This window comes from Lynx canadensis, chromosome B2 (genome assembly GCF_007474595.2).
Source record: "Lynx canadensis isolate LIC74 chromosome B2, mLynCan4.pri.v2, whole genome shotgun sequence".
In the NCBI taxonomy this organism is placed as follows: Eukaryota; Metazoa; Chordata; class Mammalia; order Carnivora; family Felidae; genus Lynx; species Lynx canadensis.
Window position 1 is genome coordinate 121,612,873 of NC_044307.1, and position 24,286 is coordinate 121,637,158.

Genomic DNA, 24,286 nt, shown 5'->3' on the forward strand with positions numbered 1-24,286 from the left:
TTTCAACTACAGTATGGGACTAATCCCGTACGACCCTGTAGGACTGCTGTGAGAATTAAGTGAAAAGCATTTGGAACAATGCTCAGCATAATTAGGTGAACAGATATTCCCTGATGCTGACAGCAGTGGTACTAGGCAGCACATTAAAGGTGAACCAGCTATATAGTTTGTGTCTTCATATGGAGGCTTTCTGTTAAGCACTGGAATTCTTGATGTGTGATTACCGACTTAGGAATCATCCCTGCTGTTAGGTTCTGGGGGGAGGGAAGCACTTTTGTCTTAATTTTGAATTATCACACAGGCATCTGGTTAGCACTTACGGCAGATGGACTAAGTAAAAAGAGACATCTCTGTTTCTTGGGAAAGGAAGGCCAACAAAGCCTGATCTGGCACCACGTTGCAGCTATTGAAATGCTATTACCCTGTGGACTTGACCACTGTTTTGCTGTATGGTGCTTCTGAATAAAAGCAATAGACCCTGATGGTTTCATTTAGCAGAATTCCTCTTTCTTAGAGGATACTATTTTTGCTTGTATAACCTTAAATGGTGATAACTTGAAACTTGTTGGTGTCTTTGTCAGGCCATTTAACTTGTGTTTTCTGTTATCACTATAAATGTCCTACATTGTAGCTTTCTTGTAATTTTAGAAGTAGCTGAGACTGCTGCTCTGCTCCAGTAATTCAAGTGACTCAAGGATGACACGCATAGAACTGGAAAATTATTTGTTTATGGTAAGGCTAACACCAGATACCGAGGCTTACCTAACTCAGGGGAATAGCTTGATAATTGTAGTTTTGTTTAGGCTGTTATTAAAATGGTTAACTTTTTAAAGCAAAGTACAAATGTTTTAGTTTAGTTAGAAGGACATTTGAAACTGCTGACTAGAAATAAATGTTCTGCTTAAATACAGTGAATTGGCAAATGTTCTTTTCTGTTTGGCTGACATCAGGTCTTGGTTTTTTGTTGAAATAATGTTTTCATAAAGGTATATTACAGAAGTGATATGAAACGTGCTATTAAAAATATGTTTTGCTTTAAATGTACAGGAGTCGGAGTTTTATAACCCTCCAATCTTGTGCTGTTGTTTAAGTGGTTTTATACTATTTCTCCCCTAAGAAGATTGGCGTATATGCTTGTATGTAGAGATTGTGGCTTTTGTTTTCCTGTTTAAAGAGAGGGAAGTTTTAGTTGTGTTCTTGATTTAGTTGAGTAGTCATTTCGTTGACTAGATTGATATAGTATTGATATAATATTGTTAACATTATTCCTATAGCCATCATGGATTCTGGATCTGAAAAATATTGAGATAAGCAAAGAAACGATCATGGCTATTTCACTGATATCTATATCCATATGTATCTATATATATCTCTGTAGATATCTATATCCATAGATATATATCCATAGATATATCTATAGAGATATAGATATATAGTTTATACATACACACCTCCATATATCCTTTTAGATATTCTAAGGACTATAGTGGGAGATTTTTACGAAAACAGGTCTCCAAGGTGTTAATATTGTCCAGAATAAAAGCCCGTTTTGAAATAAAGGTCTGACTGACACATGGTTAAATGTTCCCTAGTGTTCTTTCCACCACACTTTTTCAGGGACAGGTGTTGCTGACCTTGAGATATAAAGATAATAAAGCTAATGTGTAGTCTAAAAGCACAAATACGAAGATGGGAATTTGGTTTTTGACTACGGTCACCATTTATAGAACCCATCGTTGTTTGAACCTCAGCTAACGTTCCTGGTAAACCTGAACCTTCTGTGGAATAAGAACCACCCCAGTCCTTGTAAATTGCTGCAGAGCCTCTTTCAAGGTACAGAGCCTTTTCTTTTCCTTACCAGCTGATGGCTACAGTGAGCTTCTTGGCTGTCTCCAGTTATTCGTATGCATGTGTCACCCGGTGAAGTTGTGATGAGCATCCTTTAATTGCACGGCTTGACCATATATATCCCAGAATCTCTGCTGGGGGCAGGTTAGGGTAGATGTGGATGGTACAGCCTTCTTGAAGGCATAGTCACCAGTTCATGAGACCTGCCTCAGCACAACGTTGGTATGCTAATCTCAAAGGTACACTAGATTTCTTAACCCAGTTCTTTCCTCCTTTTTTGGTGATGGTGGCAGTTAAGGTATGTGACACAGCTGAACAGTTTATGACTGACGAACAGCCATGCGAATAACTCTTTTATCATCTCAGCAGCATACTGCTAGTGTGAATCCTTAGGTTAGTAAAGCTGAGAAAACCTTTGGCTGGCCAGTGATCTTGAAAATTCTCCTTCAGTGCATAGTACAGTACCACTTGGATAATTGTTTAATTTGTGTGTCTATTAAGAATGTGTGTCTATTAAGAATGTGTGCCTTTTCATTTACTCTTTCTAGGCTTTTTGTTTGGGGCCGATTAAATTGGAAGAGTTTCAAATGTCTGAAGCTACATTCTTAATTCGTCTTGTGTTACATCCTCACTCTTACTTTGTAAAGAGTGGAATGATGGCTTTATTATCATATTCATTTAATCGCGCGACTGGTAGGCTGGAAGCAGCTGACCTGTTGGCTGGTCTGTGACCAGCTACCATGGAATGAACTTTGGGTATGGATGGTTTAGGGCTCATAGGACTCCTGGGGTTAAAATGGAGAACGTAACCCTTAGGAGAAAGGAAAGGGAATATATACATCAAAAACGTTAAGGATCTGTATGGGTGTTTTAATTAAAATAATTCTTTCTTTACATCAGAAACATACTTCTGTATTTGTAAAAGCTCCTGAAACACAGTTGCCCTTCAGGATTTGGGGGTCTAAACTGAAACCAATAATAACTTGTTAGGTGTGTGAACACTAAGCAGAACATACCAGTAAGTTAAATAAGGGACATAATAGATGCTGTTAGAGAACTTGAGTGGTTTGGGGCTACCAAGATTCTTACCTGTTACAGTGAAAAATGTCTGCCCTTCCTACTTACTCCCCAACCCCACAATTCGGTTTTTCACTTGTTCTTGAAGTATTCATCTAATTTAGCAACTATTTGTTGAGTTGATGACCAAGTGCCAGCTAAGCCAAATTCTAAAGGTTACACATTTATATTAAACAGCTCTCTTCAAGGCGTGTGGTGCCTATAGCACACGGTTATCATGCAGACGGTACCTCTGCGGTACCCTCTGCTCGGAGAGCTCCTCTTAGCGTTTCGTGACTGGTTCCTTCTTATCCTACAAGATCGCACGTTAAGAATAATTTTTCGTCTCTGAGGAACTTAAGAGGCCTGCCTGCATCATTCCTCCTAGAGTTTCTCCTGTGTCCTCTTATTCCCTTCACAACATAGATCACATTTTCTTAATTATTTTAATTGCTTATCTGTTCATTGTCAGATTCTTCCACCGGAATACAGCTGCCGTGAAGTTTCCTTCTCTGACCGTTGTTCTGAGCTGTATTCCCAGTGTCCAGCTACAGTGTTTGGTTCGTATCAGTTGTGGATTCAATGAGTCTAACCACAAGTAAGAGTCTGTTAGTGAAGCAATGAGGAAAGGGCATCCTAGGCAAATTTAAAATTAAGAAAAGGTCTGCTGGAGGAGAAATAGTGAATAGTTGAGTTTGTTAAGGTGTGTTGGAAGTGGAAGAAGATTAGGTCACAAAAGGTAAATTGGAGGCTCGAAGCTCACTGCATTCCAAGCCAAGCAAGTTAGATTCCATGTGTCCGTGCAAGAGAGCCAGACTTTTCTTTAAGCAGGGGTGTGGCACAGTTAGGAAGAGAGCTTATTTGTTGGATGGAGTAGATTGTGGATACTGCAAGCAAAGTTCCATTAGAAGGCCGTGGTCATAAGGACATGTGAAAGCCTAAAATAAAATGTTGATGCTTCGGATGCAGAAAAGAAGCAAAGTGGAAAGTTAACTGGGTATAAGAGAAAGAGAAGAGCTGAAGGATGATCAATTCTGAAATTTCTGATTCAGGTGTTGAGTGAGTGTTGGAGGGTGGCTCCATCAACTGAAATTAAGAATTAAGAGACCACAAGTATTTCTGAGGGGATTAATTGATTTTGGATATGTTGGTTTAAGTTAATGAACATACCGCACAGCCAGTGAAGAAAATGGATTCAGATCTCTGATAGGTTAGGATTGATGTAGGAGTCATAAACTCAGAGATAACAGTTGAAGCTTGGAAAGCTCATAGAAGAGAAGGTTTATAACCTTCAGGGCTCTTAAATTCATCGAGAACATGAAAAACAAATGGCCTCCTCAGGTACACATCCAAATTTGTGTGTGCACGATTTCAGGGGTTCCTCACCTCTGGAACCTATTGTTGAGCTTTTCAGGAACTGTCCTGGGATTCAGTGAGGAACTTCCAATTTGCGGAGCAGAAAAGTATTGGAGATGGGAGGAGAACCTAGGGAAAGGTGCCTCAGAAGCCAAAACTAGGGGTGGTGAGGGAGAATTTTGAGAGTCAGGAGTGCCCCGTGCTTTATGCTCTGGAGAGGTCCATCAGGAGGGAGTTTCAACTGTGACATCAGATTCAGCAGTGAGCCGCTCGTTCCTAAACATTTCATACCATGCAGAGGCACAGGGCAGAGTGTGACAGTTTCATGCATGAATCAAGTTAAGGAAACAATGCATGGTAAACAGACTACAGAAGTCTTGATGTTCTCTAATGATAAACAGGCCTAATATGAGAATAGAGTCCATTTTAAGGACCTGCCGAAAGGGAAATTCCATTATTTTGATGACCTGTTGTGGTGTTGCAGCCCAGTGGTTCTCAGCTGGCTGCCCACTAGAAACAACTTGGAAATGTTTTTAAAAATTGGGGCCCCCGATGAAGGTTAGTTAATCAATATCTCTGGGGGTTGAGGCTTTTTGTAGTTGTTATTTTGTTTTATCTTTTACTTAGTAGTTAAGAGCTAGTGTTGCAGTCAGAAAACTTCATTATCATTCTTGATTTATGTTCTATGTAAGAATACTTTCTTTTACTTGTATGTTATCTAATTACTCAGTTTACTGTTGTGCTGTTTTAAAATATTTTGTCTTTCTCACAGACCTTAATTTCCAGTTTAAAAAACGTGACTCAGCCCTCAGTCAATTAAAGATCTGACAGTTCTGAGTAAATTAAGACATTCTTAATGGTGCTTACATGTGGAAAGATATTCATTCTGTAACCCTGTTTGCTTTTATTTAAGTATGTTACTTTTTTACTAAATAGTAAAAACTGCCTTTTACCTAGAAAAGTTTCAACTCTGTATTACTATTTTCCAACTAGCTAATTTATTTCATAATTCTACCTTCCTTTTCTTAAAATGGCACTCATACATGACATAGACCTTAAACAGGTTGTCTACACAAGAGCACACATTTTATACGAAGGGTAAGCCTGTAAAAGCAGTTGAAAGGAAACCATCAAAATAGAAAATTTCTCATGTTGTATTCTACCTTGGGGTGCTTTCTCTTGATTAAATTCTTGGTGAGCTGTCAGCATTCACGTTTGAACCCTGCATTCACATCCCTGACATAAAAATCAGAATACGGAGAACTTTGAACTTGATGGGTGTCAACCCTGACACCAACCAGCAGGTGAAAGAGGGGTTGTTCAGCTTACTAGCCACCTAGGGAGTTAGTATTTATACTACCAAGAAAATGATAATCTTTTTAAAATTATGTGGTTTTATTAGCTTATTAGTGGCTTAATTAGTTTCAAAAAATGTGTGGTTTCTTATGAGTAAGTTAGGGCAAATATCAAGATTCTCTATAAAGTGACAGACGTAACTAGTTTTTGAAATGATGGCTCACAATATGGGAGAATACGACATATAAGACTGGGGAGAAAACCTATGCCATACACTTGAAATAACACAGTAGATTTACACTTTAAGCGAGATGAACATGATACACGGTTTTGTTGCAGTTTAGTTTCCAAATCTGTTGTACCTCTAATTTTCCTGTGTTTGCAGGTACCTAGCTAAGTAAAAGCAAAATATATATCTTGCAGTATGTAATAGACTTGGTCAGATTCTTTTTCCCTCTCTCTCCTTGTTCCCCTTCTCCCCTAACCCCAACCCCCCCCCCAAAAAAAAAAACTCTGCATGATAAGCACTTGGTTTGAAATGGTTTTATTATTGGGGATTTTTTAAAAAAATCACTGTTAAATCTATTTTTTTTATAATACTAAACAGACACATCAAAATTATATTCTTTATTTTTCCACTTGCTTTTTTCTTTTTTTTTTTTCCTTTTATTCTTTGTCTTTTTTAGAGTTTATTTATTTTGAGAGAGAGGGAAGAGACAGAGAAAGAGAGAGAGAGAGAGAAATCCAGAGTAGGGGAGGGGCAGAGAAAGAGGGAGAGAGAGAGAGGATCCCAAGCAGGCTCTGCACTGTCAGTGCAGAGCCTGACTTGAGGCTCCAGCTCACAAACCACAAGATCATGATCTAGGCTGAAATTAAGAGTCAGACACTTAACCGACTGAGCCACCCAAGCACCCCCAACCCCACTTTTTTTTTTTTTTAAGAGAGAGAAAGCAGAGGAGAGGGGCAGAGGAGCCTGACATGGGGCTCAATTCCATGACCCTGAGCTCATGACCTGAGCTGAAATCAAGAGCCTGATGCTCAGCTCACTGAACCACCCCGGTGCCCCTCTACCCCTTGCTTTTAGACTTGAAAGAACATGATTTGTTTTTGTTTTTGTTTTCCAAAGCTTGAGGACCACAGCAGATAACTGGAAATCCTTTCCAGTTTTGAACACTTCTCTATTCATGGAGATAAAGAAAGGAGATAATAATAGCAACGAGAATGGCTAAGTTTGAATGCTTACCAACTGTTAGTACTGCACTGTGTTTTGCATGAAATTTCAATTTTTGCAACACTCCAGGATAGGTCCTATTACCTGCCTTATTTAATAGATGAGGACATTTAGGCACAAAGGCATTAAATAACTTACCTAGGGTCACACAGCTGATAAATAAATGGTAGGGTCTTGATTTAACCCAAGTGATCTATTCCAGAGTCTGAGCTCTGAAACGTGTGTGTGTGTGTACTGCTTTTTAATCTCAAGCTAACAGTTAAGCTCTTCCAGACATTTTATTGAATGTGTTTAGTGTCTTGGGAACTATGCTAAGGTTTGGGTGTAAAAATAAGTAAGATTTGATTATGTGCTTGAGGAGTTTATTGTCTACCAGGGAGACATAAATAAATACGAAATTTTACTATAGTGTGGGGAAATCCTGTGATAGTGGTTTGCATAGCAACATGGTACTGGGACTCAGAATAGGGACACCCTGGCTCAGTCTTAGGGATCGGATGTCTCAGTTCCTTTGACTTCTTATTTTATCCATCGTGGTTTTAATTACCTTCTCTACTCGGGTTTTCAGATTTTTACCTCTAATCTGGACCTGTCCTGAGTGATGGACTCTTACCTAATTGTCTGCTCTGTACCTCCCTATGGATGTCTTCTAAGTTCCTTCAACTCAGCATTCCCCAAACAGAATCCTCACCATCGCTCCTTGTCCTGTCTGCTCTGCAGCCTGCTCTCCTTCCAGTGTTTCTGTAAATAGTATGTTAGGCAACAAACCTGGAGTCATCCTCCACCCCCTTTTCCTCTTTCTGTATCAGCCACAAAGCTGTGTTCAGTCATCTCCTAGAAATGTCACTCTTCTGTCTACTTCTTTGCATCTTCATCCACCCTGTCTCCACTGCTTCCCTCTCTCACCAGGACTGCTGCACTGGACCCTGACTGAGTTTCCTGCCCGTTCTTATCATCCAGTCCATTCTTCCATTACAGAAGTGCCGGGGATATATTTTTAAAAAGCAAATACTTCATGTCATTTCTTGCTTCTCTTTTAGTTCATTGCTCTTGGGATGAATGTGAGAATGTGAAAATCCTTAACGTAGTCTGGAAGGCATGACCCCTCCGTGCATCTCCAGCCTGGTCTTGCGCCACTCTTTCCACTTGAGCTGTGCTGGCCCTTCTTCAGGTCTGAATAGTTTGTACTCTTAACTCACCTTAGAGCTGAGAACACCTGCATTCCCTCTACCAGGTCTTGCTCAGGGCTGGATCCCAACCCCCCCCCCGCCCCCCCAGCATGAGGCCTAATGCTTAGATTTCCAATTCATTTCTACAGAATTGATTGAATGAAGGGGATGCTGAGCTATAGAACAAATAGGAGTGAGACAGGTGAAGAATTTTAGCGAAGGAATAGCATAAGCCGGCAAAAGATTAATATTCTTTAACATATAAGAGCTTGTACAAAGCAGTAAGAAATCTCAGAAGGAAAATGAACAAAGAATCGGAGACAGTTAACAGAATAAATACAACTGGTAGTATTTTAAAAGTGCACTCTTATCAGTATTCAAGGAATTTCACCCTCACCAGTTAATTCACTATTGGTTTTTCTTGTATCTCAGATTGTCAAAGACCTTTTCAGAATACTTTGTTGGCGAGCTATGACAGAATATACATGTGATCTCAGTCTTGTTTAATATGCAGATAAATGTAAGGATTCAGCAGCCTAAAAACATGTGCCTTTTTGAGCATGGGGGAGGGGGGACCTTAGTAATTATAACTGTGGTGGGACTTGTTTTTCTTTGAGTATTTTGTATGTGATTGGAAAATGACGTGGTATCTTCCTTAAAATCCTGCATTAAGGCCATTTATTTGAAATACTAAGAAAGCTATCCAAAGTAAATTTTGTTCTTCATAAGGAATTGGTACACTCAATTTCTCATCTTTTGAGTTTGAATCCACAAATTTCAAGTTATATTCAGTAAAATATACTTATTTTCTTGTTATCCACAGTAATACATTAGTTGATGTTAGCATTGACTAATATGGCATTAATTGGGCACATTATGATTTGGGAGGTGTTCATTAATTTCTCAAAACAAATCATGTGATGAGTAAATGGTGTATGCATTTTGCAAATAAGTGTAGGAACGTTCAGAGCCAGCCCACTTTCACAAAGCTTCCACTAGGATCCAAGTTCTCTTATTTTATTTCTGAGAGAGAGAAAGAGAGCCTCTGCTCAAGCACTGGGGAGGGGCAGAGGGAGAGAGAGAATCTTAAGCAAGCTCCATGCTCAGCGTGGAGCCCAACCCGGGGCTTGATCTCAAAACCTTAGATCGTGACCTGAGCTGAAATCAAGAGTCAGACACTTAACCAACTGAGCCACCCAGGCACCCCCAAGTTCTCTTATTTTATAGATAGATTTTAGTACATGATGAAATAGTGAAATTCTTAAGTGGGCTACTATTGAAACATTATTAATATGAGGTAGATATTAGATTATTCTTAAATTGCAAAAATACTTTGTTTTGTTTTAACTGGAACTTTTTCTTTGAGTGTAAACCATTGATTTGCCTTTCATTAAGTACACATTCAGAAAATCATCAAGTTAAATTAAATTTTCCTCCATTATTTTTTAGGCACCATCACAAATATTTTTACTGACTGAAACATAAAAATTTTCCTTACTATTTTTTTTAAATAGTTGCTGGCAACCCACCACTTGTTAATTAATTTCCATAAAAACAGTATTTTTGTAGTTTTCTTAATACAGATTCAAAAAAATCGTAACAGTTCATTTTGGTGCAAGGTATTTACATGAATGCTACCAGCTTGCTGGTCTTCAGGATTGTTATTTAGATTAAGTCATAGGTGGAGGCAAAAGTAATGAAGATACTTTAACTTTCTGTTTAACTCAATGTAATCATGGTTTGTGTATCAAGTACTTTTTGCTTTATACTTAAATACTTACTTGTTGAATGTTTTATGTAATATGGATGGCATAATATATAAGCTTTTCCTTTGGAAAGTACAAGGGTTTTTTTTAGGCCAGGCGTCCTGTTAGTAAAATTTTCTTTCTGTGGCTAGAATGCAAAAATGCCAGCCCTAAAGATGGGTCCCGGAAGTGCACCAGGTGACAGAATGGTAGAATGTCACCCTGCCACACGGGTTCAAGGTTTGCAGCTTCGTCCATGTGCCTGTGCTGTTGCCCTGTAGTGCTGCCAGTCTTCTCCCTCCGCTGCCCCTTTGAACATACACGCATGTTGAAGGCAAAGTGGGAAGTTGAGAATTGGGATGTTAATTTAACTAAACTGACACAGTAGCTCTAGAACTGAAATAAAAATTTAGTGTATAATGCCTAGTTTGTCAGTAGCCTGCCTTCATCTAAGATGTTGGAATCTGGGATTTGAGAATTAGGTGGGACCTTAGAAACCATCTAGTCTCATACTCAATCGAAGACTCATTCTATAACATTCTTAACTGTTGGTTAATTCTCTAGCCACACCTTCCCCCCCTCCCCCCCCCCCGCCTCCTTTTGTGACACTTCTCTTCTGTGGAGTCCCCTGCTTTGCAGTGGTATTTGTTTATCGGTGTGGCTTCATGAGATCTGCTTCCATGTGACTTTAACTGGTTCTGTCAGTTTCCTTTTTATTCAGATATTTGAGAACAACTGCTATCTTTTCTTTCCTGCGCTAAATGTCCTGAGACTTCCCTCACACACTATTTTTATATCTCATACCATCCTACTTCCCTCTGGATATCTGGTTATCATTGCCCTCTTTAAATGACAATGTTTGGATATTGAGATATTTTGGTAGCAAAAAAGGCTATAGGCGCTCCTTTGTTGTAGGTGCTCCTATCTAGCCTAGGTTCTGTTTGTTTTTTAAGTAATATAATCACAACTTCATGTTGTCTTAGTATGGCCTAGTGTGAAGTAAAGTCTTTTCTTAAACACTTTTTAAAATTATTGTGGAGAGGCACCTGGCTGGCTCAGTCGGTTAAGCATCGAACTTCGGCTCAGCTCATGATCTGACCTGGGTTCGAGTCCCACATCAGGCTCCGTGCTGACAGCCTGGAGCCTCCTTCGGATTCTGTGTGTCCCTCTCTCTCTGTCCCTCCCATGCTCGTACTCTGCCTCTCTCTCTCAAAGACAAATAAACATTAAAAAAATTATTATGGAAATTTTCAGAGAGAATTAAAGGGAGAATAGTATAATGAATACCCATCCGTATGTCTATCACGTACATTTAACAATTGTTAAGACATGCAACAGTAACGTGACATTTTTTTTGGTCCTAAAATACAATTATGTTTACTGTCCATGTCTATTCTGTATCCCAGAATAGATTGTCCAAATTTGTTTGGTTCCTGTAGCAGGATTCCAGCATCTAGGGAGTCATCTGAAACTTTATCCAGATCTATTTGTTACTGAGTTCAGATAATGAACAACACTTGCATTTTAACGTAAATTATAAACACGACATGCCTCCCTGAATATTTTGGTAGTGTCTCTAAAAAATAAGCATATTGGTCTATGTAACTAGTCTGTCATTGCACATAATGAAATGAACAGTAACTCCCCAATATATGTATCACTCAGATCCATACTGATGTCCCTCAGATATTTCCTACAACTGGTTTGTTCAAACCAGTGTTCAATCAAGGACCATGACAAACATATTTTATGTATTTTAATAAAAATGTAGGTGGGGGGCCTGGGTGGCTCAGTCGGTTAAGCATCCGACTTCAGCTCAGGTCATGATCTCACAGTCCATGAGTTCGAGCCCCGCGTCAGGCTCTGTGCTGACAGCTCGGAGCCTGGTGTCTGCTTCAGATTCTGTGTCTCCCTCTCTCTGACCCTCCTCCGTTCATGTTCTGTCTCTTTCTGTCTCAAAAAAAAAAAAAAAAAAAAAGTAGGCTTTAAAATTTATCAGTGTTGCATTTTATTTTATTGATACAGCCTAATTGGGCCAGCCCCAGGAATTAACAGACTTTTTTTTTTCCTTAAAGACCGGATGGTAACTATTTTAGACTTGTGGGTCATCTGGTTTTTGTCATAGCTGCTCAGTTGTGCCACGTGGTCATTAGGTAACACTGGAGCATGGCATGTTCCAATAAAACTTTTTTTACAAAATGGCCACTGGCCCATTGTATAATTTGCTGACCCCTGCCTAATCTGCGGCGATCTCCCATTTTTTTCTCTCTGTTAATATGGCTTCTCAAGGTTTGCATCGGTTCATGAAATAATACTATTTGGTTATAAAATTCAACTACCTGTGAATCCATCAAGCGGTAATAGCTGTCATTTAATTAATGCATGCTGTGTGCTGTATGGACATAGATAACCGTACTTAATCCTTCACAGCACCTTGGTGGGGGGTTGCGGTGATACCGCCAGTTTCCAGACGAGAAAGGGAAGAAGTAAGGTTTCTCCTGTCCCATGCAACAGATGTGAAAGAACGTTGGCTTTTTCAAAGGCACAACGTTAGCTGGGTTACAGGCGTGTGCTGAGGGACTGTCAAGTCGTCTGTTGGAGTCAGGACACAACGTCTGTGTCCTGATGTGCTATTTTGAGAGCTTTATGAAGAATATGAGGTTACTTTGGATGGCATGCCTCACCTGTAGAAAAGAGCAATCTCCAGGAGACCGTGAGGGTTCATGTTGTGTGCAAATGGGTCTAAATCCAGTCTTCCCCTACTTTTGCCATTTCTCAAATCATGGAGGGTGATCTTGTGGTTAAAGCGTTGGAGGCCGCTCTCCCGGTGTCCTCAGATGCAACTTGAATATCCTCGGAGTAGCTAAGATGTTATTTTTCTGTGCTCTGTTTATTTCGTTTTGTTCTTCTGGCCTTTTATTAGGTTTTGGGGGTATTTTTGCCTTGTTTTTACGAAGAGTGTTTTTTGTGGCCTTTCAGTTTCAATATCTTTCCTGGTGTGGAAAGTATAAAATGTACTAGAGCTATTACTGGTCTTAATGCGCTCCACAGATACCGCGTTTTTGGCAGACCGGAGGTTTGTGACAACCTTGCACCAAGCAAATCTGTTGGCACCATCTTTCCAACAGTTAGATGATTCCCTCGGTGTTTCATACTTACTCATTATTACTGTGTTTGTTATGGTGATCAGTGATCTTTGCTGTTACTCTGTAGTTGTTTTGGGGCCCCGCGAAATGCTCCCGTTTAAGGTGACAGACTTGAGACGTATCGGGTGTGTCTGCTCCACCAACTGGTCGTCCCCCTGTCTGTCTCCTCGCCCCCCCCCCCCCCCCCCCGTGCCCTGAAACACAACAGTATTGAAATTAGGTCAGTTTGCAGCCCTCTGATGACCTCTAAGTGTTCAAGTGAAAGGAAGAATTACACTCCCTTGAAATCAAAAGCCAGATACGATTACGCGTCGTGAGTGTCAAAAGCTGCAGTAGGCCAAAAGCTAGGTCTCTTGTGCCAGTTAGTCAAGTTGTGACCGCAAAGGAAACGTTCTTGAAGGAAATTAAGACTGCTACTCCAGTAAACACACTAATGGTACGAAAGTAAAACAACTGTATTGCTGATACAGAGAAAATTGTAGTGGTCTGGATAGAAGGTCATACCAGCCCCGACATTCCCTTAAGCCAAAGCCTGATCCAGAGCAAGGCCCTAACTCTCTTCAATTCTGTGAAGGCTGAGAAAGATGAGGAAGCCGGAGAAGAAAGTTTGAAGCTCACAGAGGTTGGTGCATTTAAGGAAAGAAGCCATTTCCATGACCTAAAAGCAGGGTGAAGCAGCAAGCGGTGATGTAGAAGCTGAAGCACGTTATCCAGAAGATCTAGCTAAGATAAGGAAGGTGGTTACATTAAACAACAGATTTTAAATATACACAAAATAGCTTTTGATTGCAATGAAATGCTGTTTAAGGATTTCATAGCTAGAGAGAAGTCAGTGCTGGCTTCGAAGGATAGACTGGCTCTCCTGTTGGGGGCTGATATTGCTGGTGACTTTCAGTTGAAGCCAGTGCTCATGTACTATCCCAAAAATCCTAGGACCTTTAAGAGAATCTACTCTGCCTGTGCTCTATAAATGGAACAATAAAGTTTGGGTGAAAGCACATCTATTTGCAACATGGTTTATGAATGTTTTAAGCCCACTGTTGAGACCTACTGCTCAGAAAAAAAGATTCTTTTCAAAATATTACTGCTCATTGACAGTGCGCCTGGTTACCCAAGAGCTCTGGTGGAGATGTGCAATGAAATTAATGTCGTTTTATGCCTGCTACCACAACATCCGTTCTGTAGCCCATGGATCAAGGAGTCAGTTCAACTTGCAAGTCTTATTGTTTAAGAAATACATTTCCATAAGGCTATAGAACTGCCCCAGATAGTGATTCCTCTGATGGATCTGGAAAAAGTACATTGAAAACCTTGTGTAAAGGATTCACCATTCTAGATGCCATTAAGAACATTCATGATTCATGGGAAGAGGTCACAGTATCAACATTAAGAGGAGTTTGGTAGAAGTTGGTTTCAGTCATCATGGATGACTTTAAGGGGCTCAGTACTAAAGTGGAGGAAGTAACTGCAGGTGTGGTGGAAACAGCAGGAGAACTAGAATTAGAAGTGGAGCCTGGGGGCGCCTGGGTGGCTCAGTCGCTTAAGTGTCCGACTTCGGCTCAGGTCATGATCTCGTGGTTCACAAGTTCAAGCCCCGCGTCGGGCTCTGTGCTGACAGCTCAGAGCCTGGAGCCTGCTTCCGATTCTGTGTCTCCCTCTCTCTCTGACCCTCCCCCCATTCATGCTCTGTCTCTCTCTGTCTCAAAAATAAATAAACATTAAAAAAAAATTAAAAAGAAGTGGAGCCTGAAGATGGGACTGAATTGCTGCAATCTCATGGTCGATCTTGAATGGCTGACGAGTCGCTTCTTAGGGAAGAGCCAAGAAGGTGGTTTCCTGAGATGGAGTCTACTCTTGGTGAAGATGCCGTGAAGATTGTTGAAGTGACCAACAGAGGATTTAGAATATTACATGAATTTAGCTGATAATGCAGTAGGTTTAATGGATTGAGAGGACTGACTTCAATTTTGAAAGAAGTTCCACAGTGGCTACCTACTATAGGGAATGCATCACCTACTATAGGGAAATCGTTCATGAAAGGAAGATCCGATCCATGTGGCAAACTTTATTGTCTTAAAGAAATTGCCGCAGTCGCCCCAATCTTCACCCCAACTGCTTCATTCTGATCAGTCAGCAGCCATCAACATGGAGGCAGAACCTTCCATGTTCTCCTTTTCCTTTCCGCCAGCAAAAAGATTGACTTGCTGAAAGCTCAGATGGTTAACATTTTTTAGCAATAAAGTACTTTTAAAATAAGGTTTATACGTTGATGATTTTAGATATAATGCTGTTGTATAATTAATAGACTATAGTATGGTGTAAACATGACTTATATGCACTGAGAAACCAGAACGTTTATTTGACTTGCTTTATTGAGTTACCCGCTTCATCATGGTGGTCTAGAACCAAACCCACGCTATCACCTGTAGTCTTTGATGCAATTTGTCTTAAAAGCCAGGAGGTGGCGGTGTTTTCCAAGTAATGCTTTAAGGTTGCAGTTTGTGAGGGTTACTGAAGTAATGTTTTTGAACATACCACTGAAAAGTCAGAGAACCTAAAACACACAATGTGTTCTTATCCATAAAATCATTGAGTGAGGAAGAAGCTGCTTCAGCCTCTATGAGGAATTTTTTCTAAGACTATTTAAAAGTTTTTATTGAGATACAATTGACATATAATATGTTTCAGGTATACAACTTAATGATATAAAAAATATATATATGTATATAGGTGTGTATATGTGTATATATATGTGTGTGTGTGTATATATATATGTATATATATATATATATATATATATATGAATTGCAAAATAACCACCACACTATGTCATTAGCATCTGTCACCACACATAGTTACACATTTATTTTCTTGTGATGAGATCTACTCTCTTAGCTTTCAAATATACCATATGGTAGTAATAACTCTAGTCGCCAAGCTGTACATTATCTCTCCAGGACTTACTGGTTTTATAACTGGAAGTTTGTGCTTTTGGCCACAACTGTAATGGACTTAATAAGAAGCTAGAAATATGATAGTTCCTGAAGGTAGGGCAGGGGCAGTTTTGAATTCTGCTTTTTATTAGGAGGAAATATTTGACAACTCATAGTAGGCATACTTGGAGCACAGGACGAAACACCTGATTAAACCATGCCTTAATGTTAGGCCCTGTGCAGTGAGAAAGTCATTGATAATTCTATTTAAATCAAAATAGAGTTAACTGTGCTTTTCGTATATATGTTGTTTTTCTCTAATATATGTTATTTTCTATACTGTACAAAGATTCTAATATTTATGTTGTTTTTCTATACTATACAAAAAAATTGAAGAAATTAACTTTTTAATATTCCTATATGAAAAAACTATTGGAATCTTTTACATTTCAAAACTTGGAGTTGAATTTTTCTTTTATTTTTACCATGTTTGCTTTTTAGTATATTATTTCTACTTTCATTTACCATTTTCTTCCTTCTATTTTGTGGTTGTCATTTACTTGATTTCTTGGATCGAATGCTGAAGTCATTTATATTTGTCCTATACTTGATTTCTTGGATCGAATGCTTAAGTCGTTTATATTTGTTTTCTTTTTTATGGCCGAGAAGTATTCCATTTTGTATATATACCACATCTTTTTTTATCCATTCACCCATCAGTGGACATTTAGGTTACTTCCATAGCTTGGCTATTGTAAATAATACTGTGATGAATGTAGGGGTGCATATATCTTTTCAAATTAATGTTTCCCCTTTCTTCAGATGACTGTCCAAAAGTGGAATTGTTGGATCGTTTTTAATTTTTTGAGGAACCTCCATACTGTTTTCCACAGTAGCTGCACCAGTTTACATTCCCACCAACAGTGAACAAGCTTTCCCTTCTCTCCACATCCTCACCAGCGCCTGTTATTGTGTGTCTTTTTGTTAACAACCATTCTAACACATGTGCAGTGATCTCTCGTTGTGGTTTTGATTTGCTTTTCCCTGATGATTAGCGATGTTGATTGAGTATCTTTTCATGTGCCTGTTGGCTATCTGTATGCCTTCTTTGGGAAAATGTCTCTTCAGTTCCTCTACCCATTTTTTAATCAGATTGTTCGTTGTTTTTGCTATTGAGTTATAAGAGTTCTTTTTATTTTCTGGATATTTACATCTTACTGAGTATATGATTTGCAGCAATTTTCTCGCATTCAGTAGGCTGCCTTTCATGTTGTTTGCTGTGCAGAAGCTTTTTAGTTTGATGTATCGCTCGCTTGTTTTTGCTTTTGTTGCCTTTGCTTTTAAAGTTGGATCCAGAAATTCAGTGCGAAGACTGGTGGTATCATGGAGCTTACCACCCGTTTTCTTCTAGTTTTATAGTTCCAGGTTTTACATTCAAGTCTTTAATCCATTTTGTGTTATTTTTACGTGTGGTGCAAGATAGGAGTGTAGTTTTATTCTTTTGAATGTGGCTGCCCGGCTTTCTCAGCACCACTTCTTGAAGAGACTGTCTGTTCACCATTGTGTGTGCTTGCCTCCTTATTCATACATCGGTTGACTGAACGTGCATGGGTTTATTTTGAGCTCTCTATTCTGTTCTGATCTCTATTACTATAGCTTTGTAATATAGTTTGAAATCGGAGTCCAGCTTTGTTCTTTCTCAAGATTGCTTGTGTGGTTCCATACAAATTTTCGGATTGTTCGTTCTATTTCTGTGAGAATACCATTGGGATTTTGATAGGGATCGCATTGAATCTCTAGATTGCTTTGAGTGGTATGGACATTTTAACTATTAATTCTTTCAGTCGATGAGCATGTAATATACATTTACTTGTTTTTCATTTTCTTTCATCAGTGTCTTACAGTTTTCAGTGTACAGGTCTTTCATCTCCTTGTTTAAATTTATTCCTAGGTATTTTGTTCTTTTTGATGCAATTATAAATTGAGTTTTTAAAATTTCTCTTTCTGATAGTTTGTTGTTAGTATATAGAAACAGAACAGATTTTATATATTGATTTTGTACTTTGCAGCTTTTCCTGAATTCATTTATTAGTTATAAAAGTGTTTTTGGTGGAGTCTTTAGGGTTTTCTATATATAAAATCATGCCATCCACAAAAAGTGACAATTTTACTTTTTCCCTTTCCAATTTGGATGCATTGTCTTTTTCTTGCCTAACTGTTCTGGCTAGGATTTCCAATATTGTGCTGAATGCAAGTGGTGAGAGTGGGCATCCTTGACTTGTTCCGGATCTCCGAGGAAAAGCTTTCAGCTTTTCACCATTGAGTATGATGTTAGCTGTGGGATGAATCTTTGTTAATATCCAGCACTGCTTTCTTGTTTTACAAGATAGCTAAATTGACTGCAAGTGGGTTTTTTGTTTGTTTGTAATGCTTCAGAAATGTGGAGTCTTTCGTGTAGGATGCCTCACTCTTTTTTTTTTAATATTTTTTTTTTTTAACATTTATTTATTTTTGAGACAGAGAGAGACAGAGCATGAACGGGGGAGGGGCAGAGAGAGGGAGACACAGAATCTGAAACAGGCTCCAGGCTCTGAGCTGTCAGCACAGAGCCCGACGCGGGGCTCGAACTAACGGACCGCGAGATCATGACCTGAGCCGAAGTGGGCCGCTTAACCGACTGAGCCACCCAGGCGCCCCGCCTGATTCTTTTTTAAGTACTGACTCCATATTCTGTCCTTGATTTAAAACGTATTAAAGCAATAGTGTTTTCTGAGGCTGCTTGCCAGGTTCTATTCATCTAAAATATGAACATTGAGTAACTTAGGATGAACTGCGCCTGTGATCTCATTTTTAGAGTTTAAGTTACTAAAGTACAGGCACAATTGTATTAATTTCAAGTCTTCTTTGCAGTCACCGAGATTTGCTTTATACCTACTTTCTTGACTTATTTTTACCCTACATATTGTCCTGGTATTCTCGCCTTAATTTGTTTTAACTTGTTTTAATGTAAAAAACAAAATCTGTGTGAAACAGTAGATTTGACAGTTTCTTCATACGAGTTTCTTTTTAAGTAGTGCTTTCTGTAGCCTGTCTCTTGGGATGTGCATCCATTAGGATTAGGCTTGGCTGCACATGACAGAAATTCAGCAGGTGAGGGCCTTGAGATGGAAATTGATTTTTCTCCCACCTTCATCAAGTCTGGAATTAGGAAGTACAGGGGTAATAAGGAATTCCATTGGATTAGGGACTCGGGCTTGCTCTGTCTTACTGTTCCACTGCCCTTATCTCATAGTCTCATGATCAGATGGCTACTTGAGCTCCCAATTCTTACATCTAAAGTCCAGGCAATAAAAGTGAAGAAGGGTAGGAAGGCAAAAGGGGTCTTGGCTGGCTCAGTCTGGTCACTCTAAGCAATCTTTTCTTCGCAAAAGATACAAAAGCATTTCATTTTACATTTCGTTAATCGTGACAGGATCGTGTGGCCCCTTGGCTCTACCTGTTCCCGGGGAGCCTTGAAAGTATGGATAGTATTTTATTTCTCCCAGACACCTGGGTTCTGTTCACTGTGCAGGAAGGGTGGAACGGATGTTGGGGTATGCAGCTAAGAGCCTCTTTACCTCAGTTATTTCATAGTTTTTACAGGAAAACAGAAAACCTGGTGAGGTCTATATGGCTCAGCATCTGGGCTATAATATAATCATGGGAAATGGTAGTAAGAGATCTCTGCTTATTGATTATTTTATCCATATTAACTGTCATTTTTGTGTTATTATTGCCAAATATGTATGCTAAGTACTTTTTATACACTCTGTATAATCCCCACAACACGTTCTAGTAGGACACTATATGCCATGCCACAAATGAGAAAACCGAGGCACAGATAGATTGCATACCTTTTTCAGGTTCTCGTACCTGGTGTGTGGTGAGTCAGGATATTGATCCTGCTGTTTAAGATCAGTGTTGATAAAACCGCCTCCATCCTCTTTAGTAATCCGTCTACTTGTATATGCACTGCTACTCCTGCCCCATCCCTTGTACGTAAAAATTATTTGAGTTGACTTAGAGATACACAGAAAACAACAAAACAAGGAGATAAGCAGATTGAAGGGAGCATAAAAGTCAGAAATTGGTGAAGCGGAGATACAGGTGGTGCACAGAACTGAAGGCTCCATCGTCCTAGAGAGGTGCCACAGGTCTGGTCTGACTTGTGTTCTGTCAGATCCCAAACAGCAGGAAAACAAGCTTGAATTTTCTTTATCGGGACCCTTGGCATCTTCGTTGTTTTAGTCATACGATAATTTGAATCCTTATAAAGAATACTACTTTATCATATTGTAGCTGCAAGGGATCCCCAAGATCATTACAATGGTATTGTTACTGTTTTCTGGTATTCTCTCTGTGTGTTAGGTGAACTAAATTACCATTACTTGTTTTTTAAGATGTGGAAACCTGGTCAGAATTTTCTAACTGGAAATGGGTCATATGCTTACTGGTAAAAACTGGGGCTCTTTTTTGTTGGTTCATTTATAGAAATGCTCGTATCATAGTTTTAAAAGGATACAGACCTTGAAAGGCTGTGATCCTGACGAAAATGGTGTGCTATTTGTGAGAGCTTCTTCCTACACTCATAGACTCGTGAGCTCCTTGATGACAAAAGATTTTGCCTTATTCATGTTTTTCCTGGTGTCCTCAGTGCATAGAAGGTATTCAGTAAGTGAATAATGAATGGCTGACTAGTAAATGAGAAAAATCTATTAGTATTATAATTAATATTTCTGCTTCTTTAAACAGGTAAGTCAGTTACCTAAAACAGAGGAAAGACAGGTCATCCTTCTTTTCGCCCTGGCAAGTTGTATGAGGCGGGTTACAGTACCACTAATGATTGGACATTGGGACCACAAAGTCCCACCCGTAAACTTGGTGTGTTTGGAGAATTGCCATAATTATGATACACCTGAAACATAGTGGTTGTAAAGGGAAGTAGCAGGAGAGAAGTCTGGTAGGCTCCTGGCACGTAAATGTTACTTATTAATTGTAAGGCATAAAAGGTCCGGATTTTGAAAGATTCTGTACGACATGTTTGTTATCTTTTTAAAAATGACATTTTTAGTGAGGAAAAGAAGGGACATGATTTGGTTTGAGTCACATTTGAAAACTAAATAGTGTAATTCATTTCTTATATTTGAATTTTCAAGACTATTTATGAAAAATAAATTAACAGGATATTTAAGTGTAATTACTTTATTTTGTTTTCTTTCTCAGGATGTGATCTTCGTGGTGGGAAGCTCAGTTTTTAAACTACCCCAATGGATGCAGACAGTGATGTTGCATTGGACATTCTAATTACAAATGTAGTCTGTGTTTTTAGAACAAGATGCCATTTGAACTTAAGGAAGATTGCTTTGGAGGGAGCAAATGTAATTTATAAGCGTGATGTTGGAGTAAGTATCTAAATTTTGGCGTGTGGGCTACATAGACTGGTTTTGTAGTGCTATAAATGATATACTAAAATATATTCACTTACCGATAGTTTAAGAGCACCTTACCATGTGCCGGCTGTACTCAGTACAATATGGAGCCCCCTCCTGCTCCCATGAAGCCCCCTCCTGCTCCCATGAAGTGCCAACTTTTGCATATACACATCTCGAAGTCTTAGCAAAGAATTCACAGGCTACTAGACATTTTTTTCTCTTAATGTCTTTTAACCGAAGAAGGGGACATCTGTACAGTGGTGTATACTTAATTCAAATATAATTTTTTAGTTGCATGAATGATGCATGATACGAATGAGGTCCTAATGCATATGTTGTGATTTTTGTAGTATGTTGTCATACCCCTCTTTATTTAGCTAAAATAAAATAGTTGGTATTCTTAGTAACACATTGCTGAAAATAATATGATTCATATCCTAACCTGGATACTTTCAATTTTAGTTTTTGTTAGACCTCTACTCTTTAAAATAAAAGCATTGATAACTTGCCTTTAACCTTATTGAAGATTAACGTTAAAAGTGACAATACGTGTTCATTGGATTTTGTAAACCACATGATGTTGAGATGTGTATCTTATACATTTATTATGAAAATTATGAATGTATATGAAGGCTCCAAGCTCTAAAAATTAGGTGCCAGTATACCTCAGTAAATTATTAGTTCTTAGTACTACAAACTAAGGGGAATTGAATTCAATTAAAACTTAATAGTGACACAATTAAAGATTTTCAAGTTCATCAGCAATGCCATTGTCACCTAAATAAAGGAAGGAACATGTCCGCTGAAGAAGGTTAGCGAGTAAAAGGCCTCGTGCTGCCTTGGATCTTGTGTGTGCCATGGGACAGGGAAGTCATTTTTCCTAGGAAGATGAACTGAAAAGGCTGAGTTGATGGTAAGCAGGTGGTGAAAGGCACTTAAGTGCAGAATAAACTCAGTTTAGTGTTTCCCAGCCACTTGTGTGTGAAATTTTATACTATCTTTTAGTTCAGATTTTATTTTGACTCTTTGGGAAATTTTATCCTTCCAGATTTAATAGCTTTGATAATAGGTGGGTAATATGGCATATGACAGAGAAAGGGCAAAACTCAAAATGCCAACGGAAGTTTGAAGGAGAAACGTCTGATGCATATGCTGTCGTAATCAGTATACATTTACTTCTCTTATGCACAATGGGCATATAATTAATATTTTCATAAATGAAAAACTACAATGAAAATTTAAATTTGTTGTTCTCTTGGACCTTCGTCCTTGACTGACTTATGCTCATTCTGTAGATAATTTCATTCAAACCCACAGCTTTAAATGGCTCTCATATCTAAGGAATCTAAAATTACATCTCCAGCTCCACCGTTTCCCCTGCATTCAAGATTTGTGTATTGAACTTGAACATGTAGTAGGCATCTCAACTGTAAGGTACAGAAAGTAGCGATGAGTACCATGAAGCAGAATAAAGCAAGGTAGGAGGTGGGGAGCGACAAAGGGACGGGTGCATTGATGGAGTGGTCAGGGAAGGCCTCTCTGACATCTGGTGAGAGACTTGAATGAAGTGAGAATATTGAGGGAAGAACATTCCGGATGACAGTAACAATTACTGCAAAACCCCTGAGGTGTGAACAGGTTTGGCATGTTTAAGGATCCATTTATGTGGATTGCGAATTGCAAATTCCAGTTATGTAACCGGCGGGGAATGAGAGTTGGAAAGTGTACAGACTCGTGGCGTATTGATTTCAAGTATATAGTAAGAGGTTTATGCAGACCTTGTATTTTTGATTAATTGAATGTCCTTTTGGATTAATATGTTCTTTGTGTTCGGTATGGAGCTCGATTTCCGAATGGATGATTTGGAGAACAGTTATTTATTTCAGATGTGGGTAAGCGTCGAGTAGTCAACTTGTATTAAAATGGCCACGTAGAGCAGCACTGTAAGTGAAAATTAATATTTAATGTGTAATCAGGTTTTGGGTTTTGTGTGTGTGTGTGTGTTGTTTTTTGCAGAAAGTATTAATGAAGCTTAGAAAACCTAGAATCACAGCTACAATTTGGTCCTCAGGAAAAATTATTTGCACTGGAGCAACAAGGTAAACTTTCCTTGGACTTTTTAATGTTTCCTTTGTACAAGGGGAGGACGTTTTCCTGGACTTAAAATCATGTGTGTAGTTTGTCATGTTTGTCAGTATAAAGTTTATTTCCTGTGTGACTGATAATCTTTTCGTTTCCTTAAAACTGTAGTGAAGAAGAAGCAAAATTTGGTGCCAGACGTTTAGCCCGCAGTCTGCAGAAACTAGGTTTTCAGGTAATGTTTTCAAAAAAACATCCAAACTGCAAATATGAAAGGATTTAGTTTGTAAAGGTAAACTTTTTAATTTAATAGACGGAAGAAATCACACAAAAACTTCCTCACGATTGGCCTTTTTCTTACCGTCCTTCAGTACAAAAATTACGCAGTGAGCTTACCCACGTGAGTCCTTGCAAGGATCCTGGCTTTTTCACTGCCCCCTTTCTCAGAGACGCTTGTTACCTTACACGTGACCTGCCTTTTCAGCTCTTCAGGTTGTTCACTCCTCACACACACACACCAAGTCATGTTTTTGATGACCTCAAGAGTAGTTTGTCAGGATGATGAGTAGGGAGTAGGGCCCTACGTTCAAAAAGTTGAAGCGCATTTGTTTTTATTTGTAGATAGCTATCACATAAATTATAAAGAAGAAAAAGATATTAGAATGGAACTTGCCTAGATCTATACATTTATGGCTAAGAGTAAACAGTGTTCCTACATTTTATGGTTAGTGACCGCATTACCATTGTAACAGGAAATTGTGATTATTTAAAATATAGAACTGACTGAATCTGTGCTTGAGAAATAACGGCATTTGCTGGTGTAAGCTGAAAAGGATTCACATGAATAACTAATACTAAGTATACACCTGTGTATAAGAACTCAGAAAAGGCTGCATTTTGTAAAATCAATCAGCTGTATTAAAAATGACATGAATCCTGGGGCACCTGGGTGGCTC

General features: G+C 38.8%; 1 protein-coding gene across 3 annotated transcripts in view; it reads left to right on the plus strand.

Annotated features, from left to right (window-relative positions):
• TBPL1 (TATA-box binding protein like 1) overlaps positions 1 to 24,286 on the plus strand; it is a 35,989-nt gene that overhangs the window by 5,412 nt on the left and 6,291 nt on the right. For 2 of the 3 annotated variants that reach the window (XM_030316386.1, XM_030316388.1), the window contains exons 2-4: positions 21,043 to 21,221; positions 23,268 to 23,350; positions 23,502 to 23,565. In XM_030316386.1, the coding sequence (XP_030172246.1) occupies positions 21,087 to 21,221; positions 23,268 to 23,350; positions 23,502 to 23,565 (282 nt within the window). In that variant the 5' untranslated portion in view covers positions 21,043 to 21,086. Of the gene's footprint in view, positions 1 to 648; positions 733 to 21,042; positions 21,222 to 23,267; positions 23,351 to 23,501; positions 23,566 to 24,286 lie in introns of all 3 variants that reach the window. The other variant, XM_030316387.2, reaches the window with a different exon arrangement.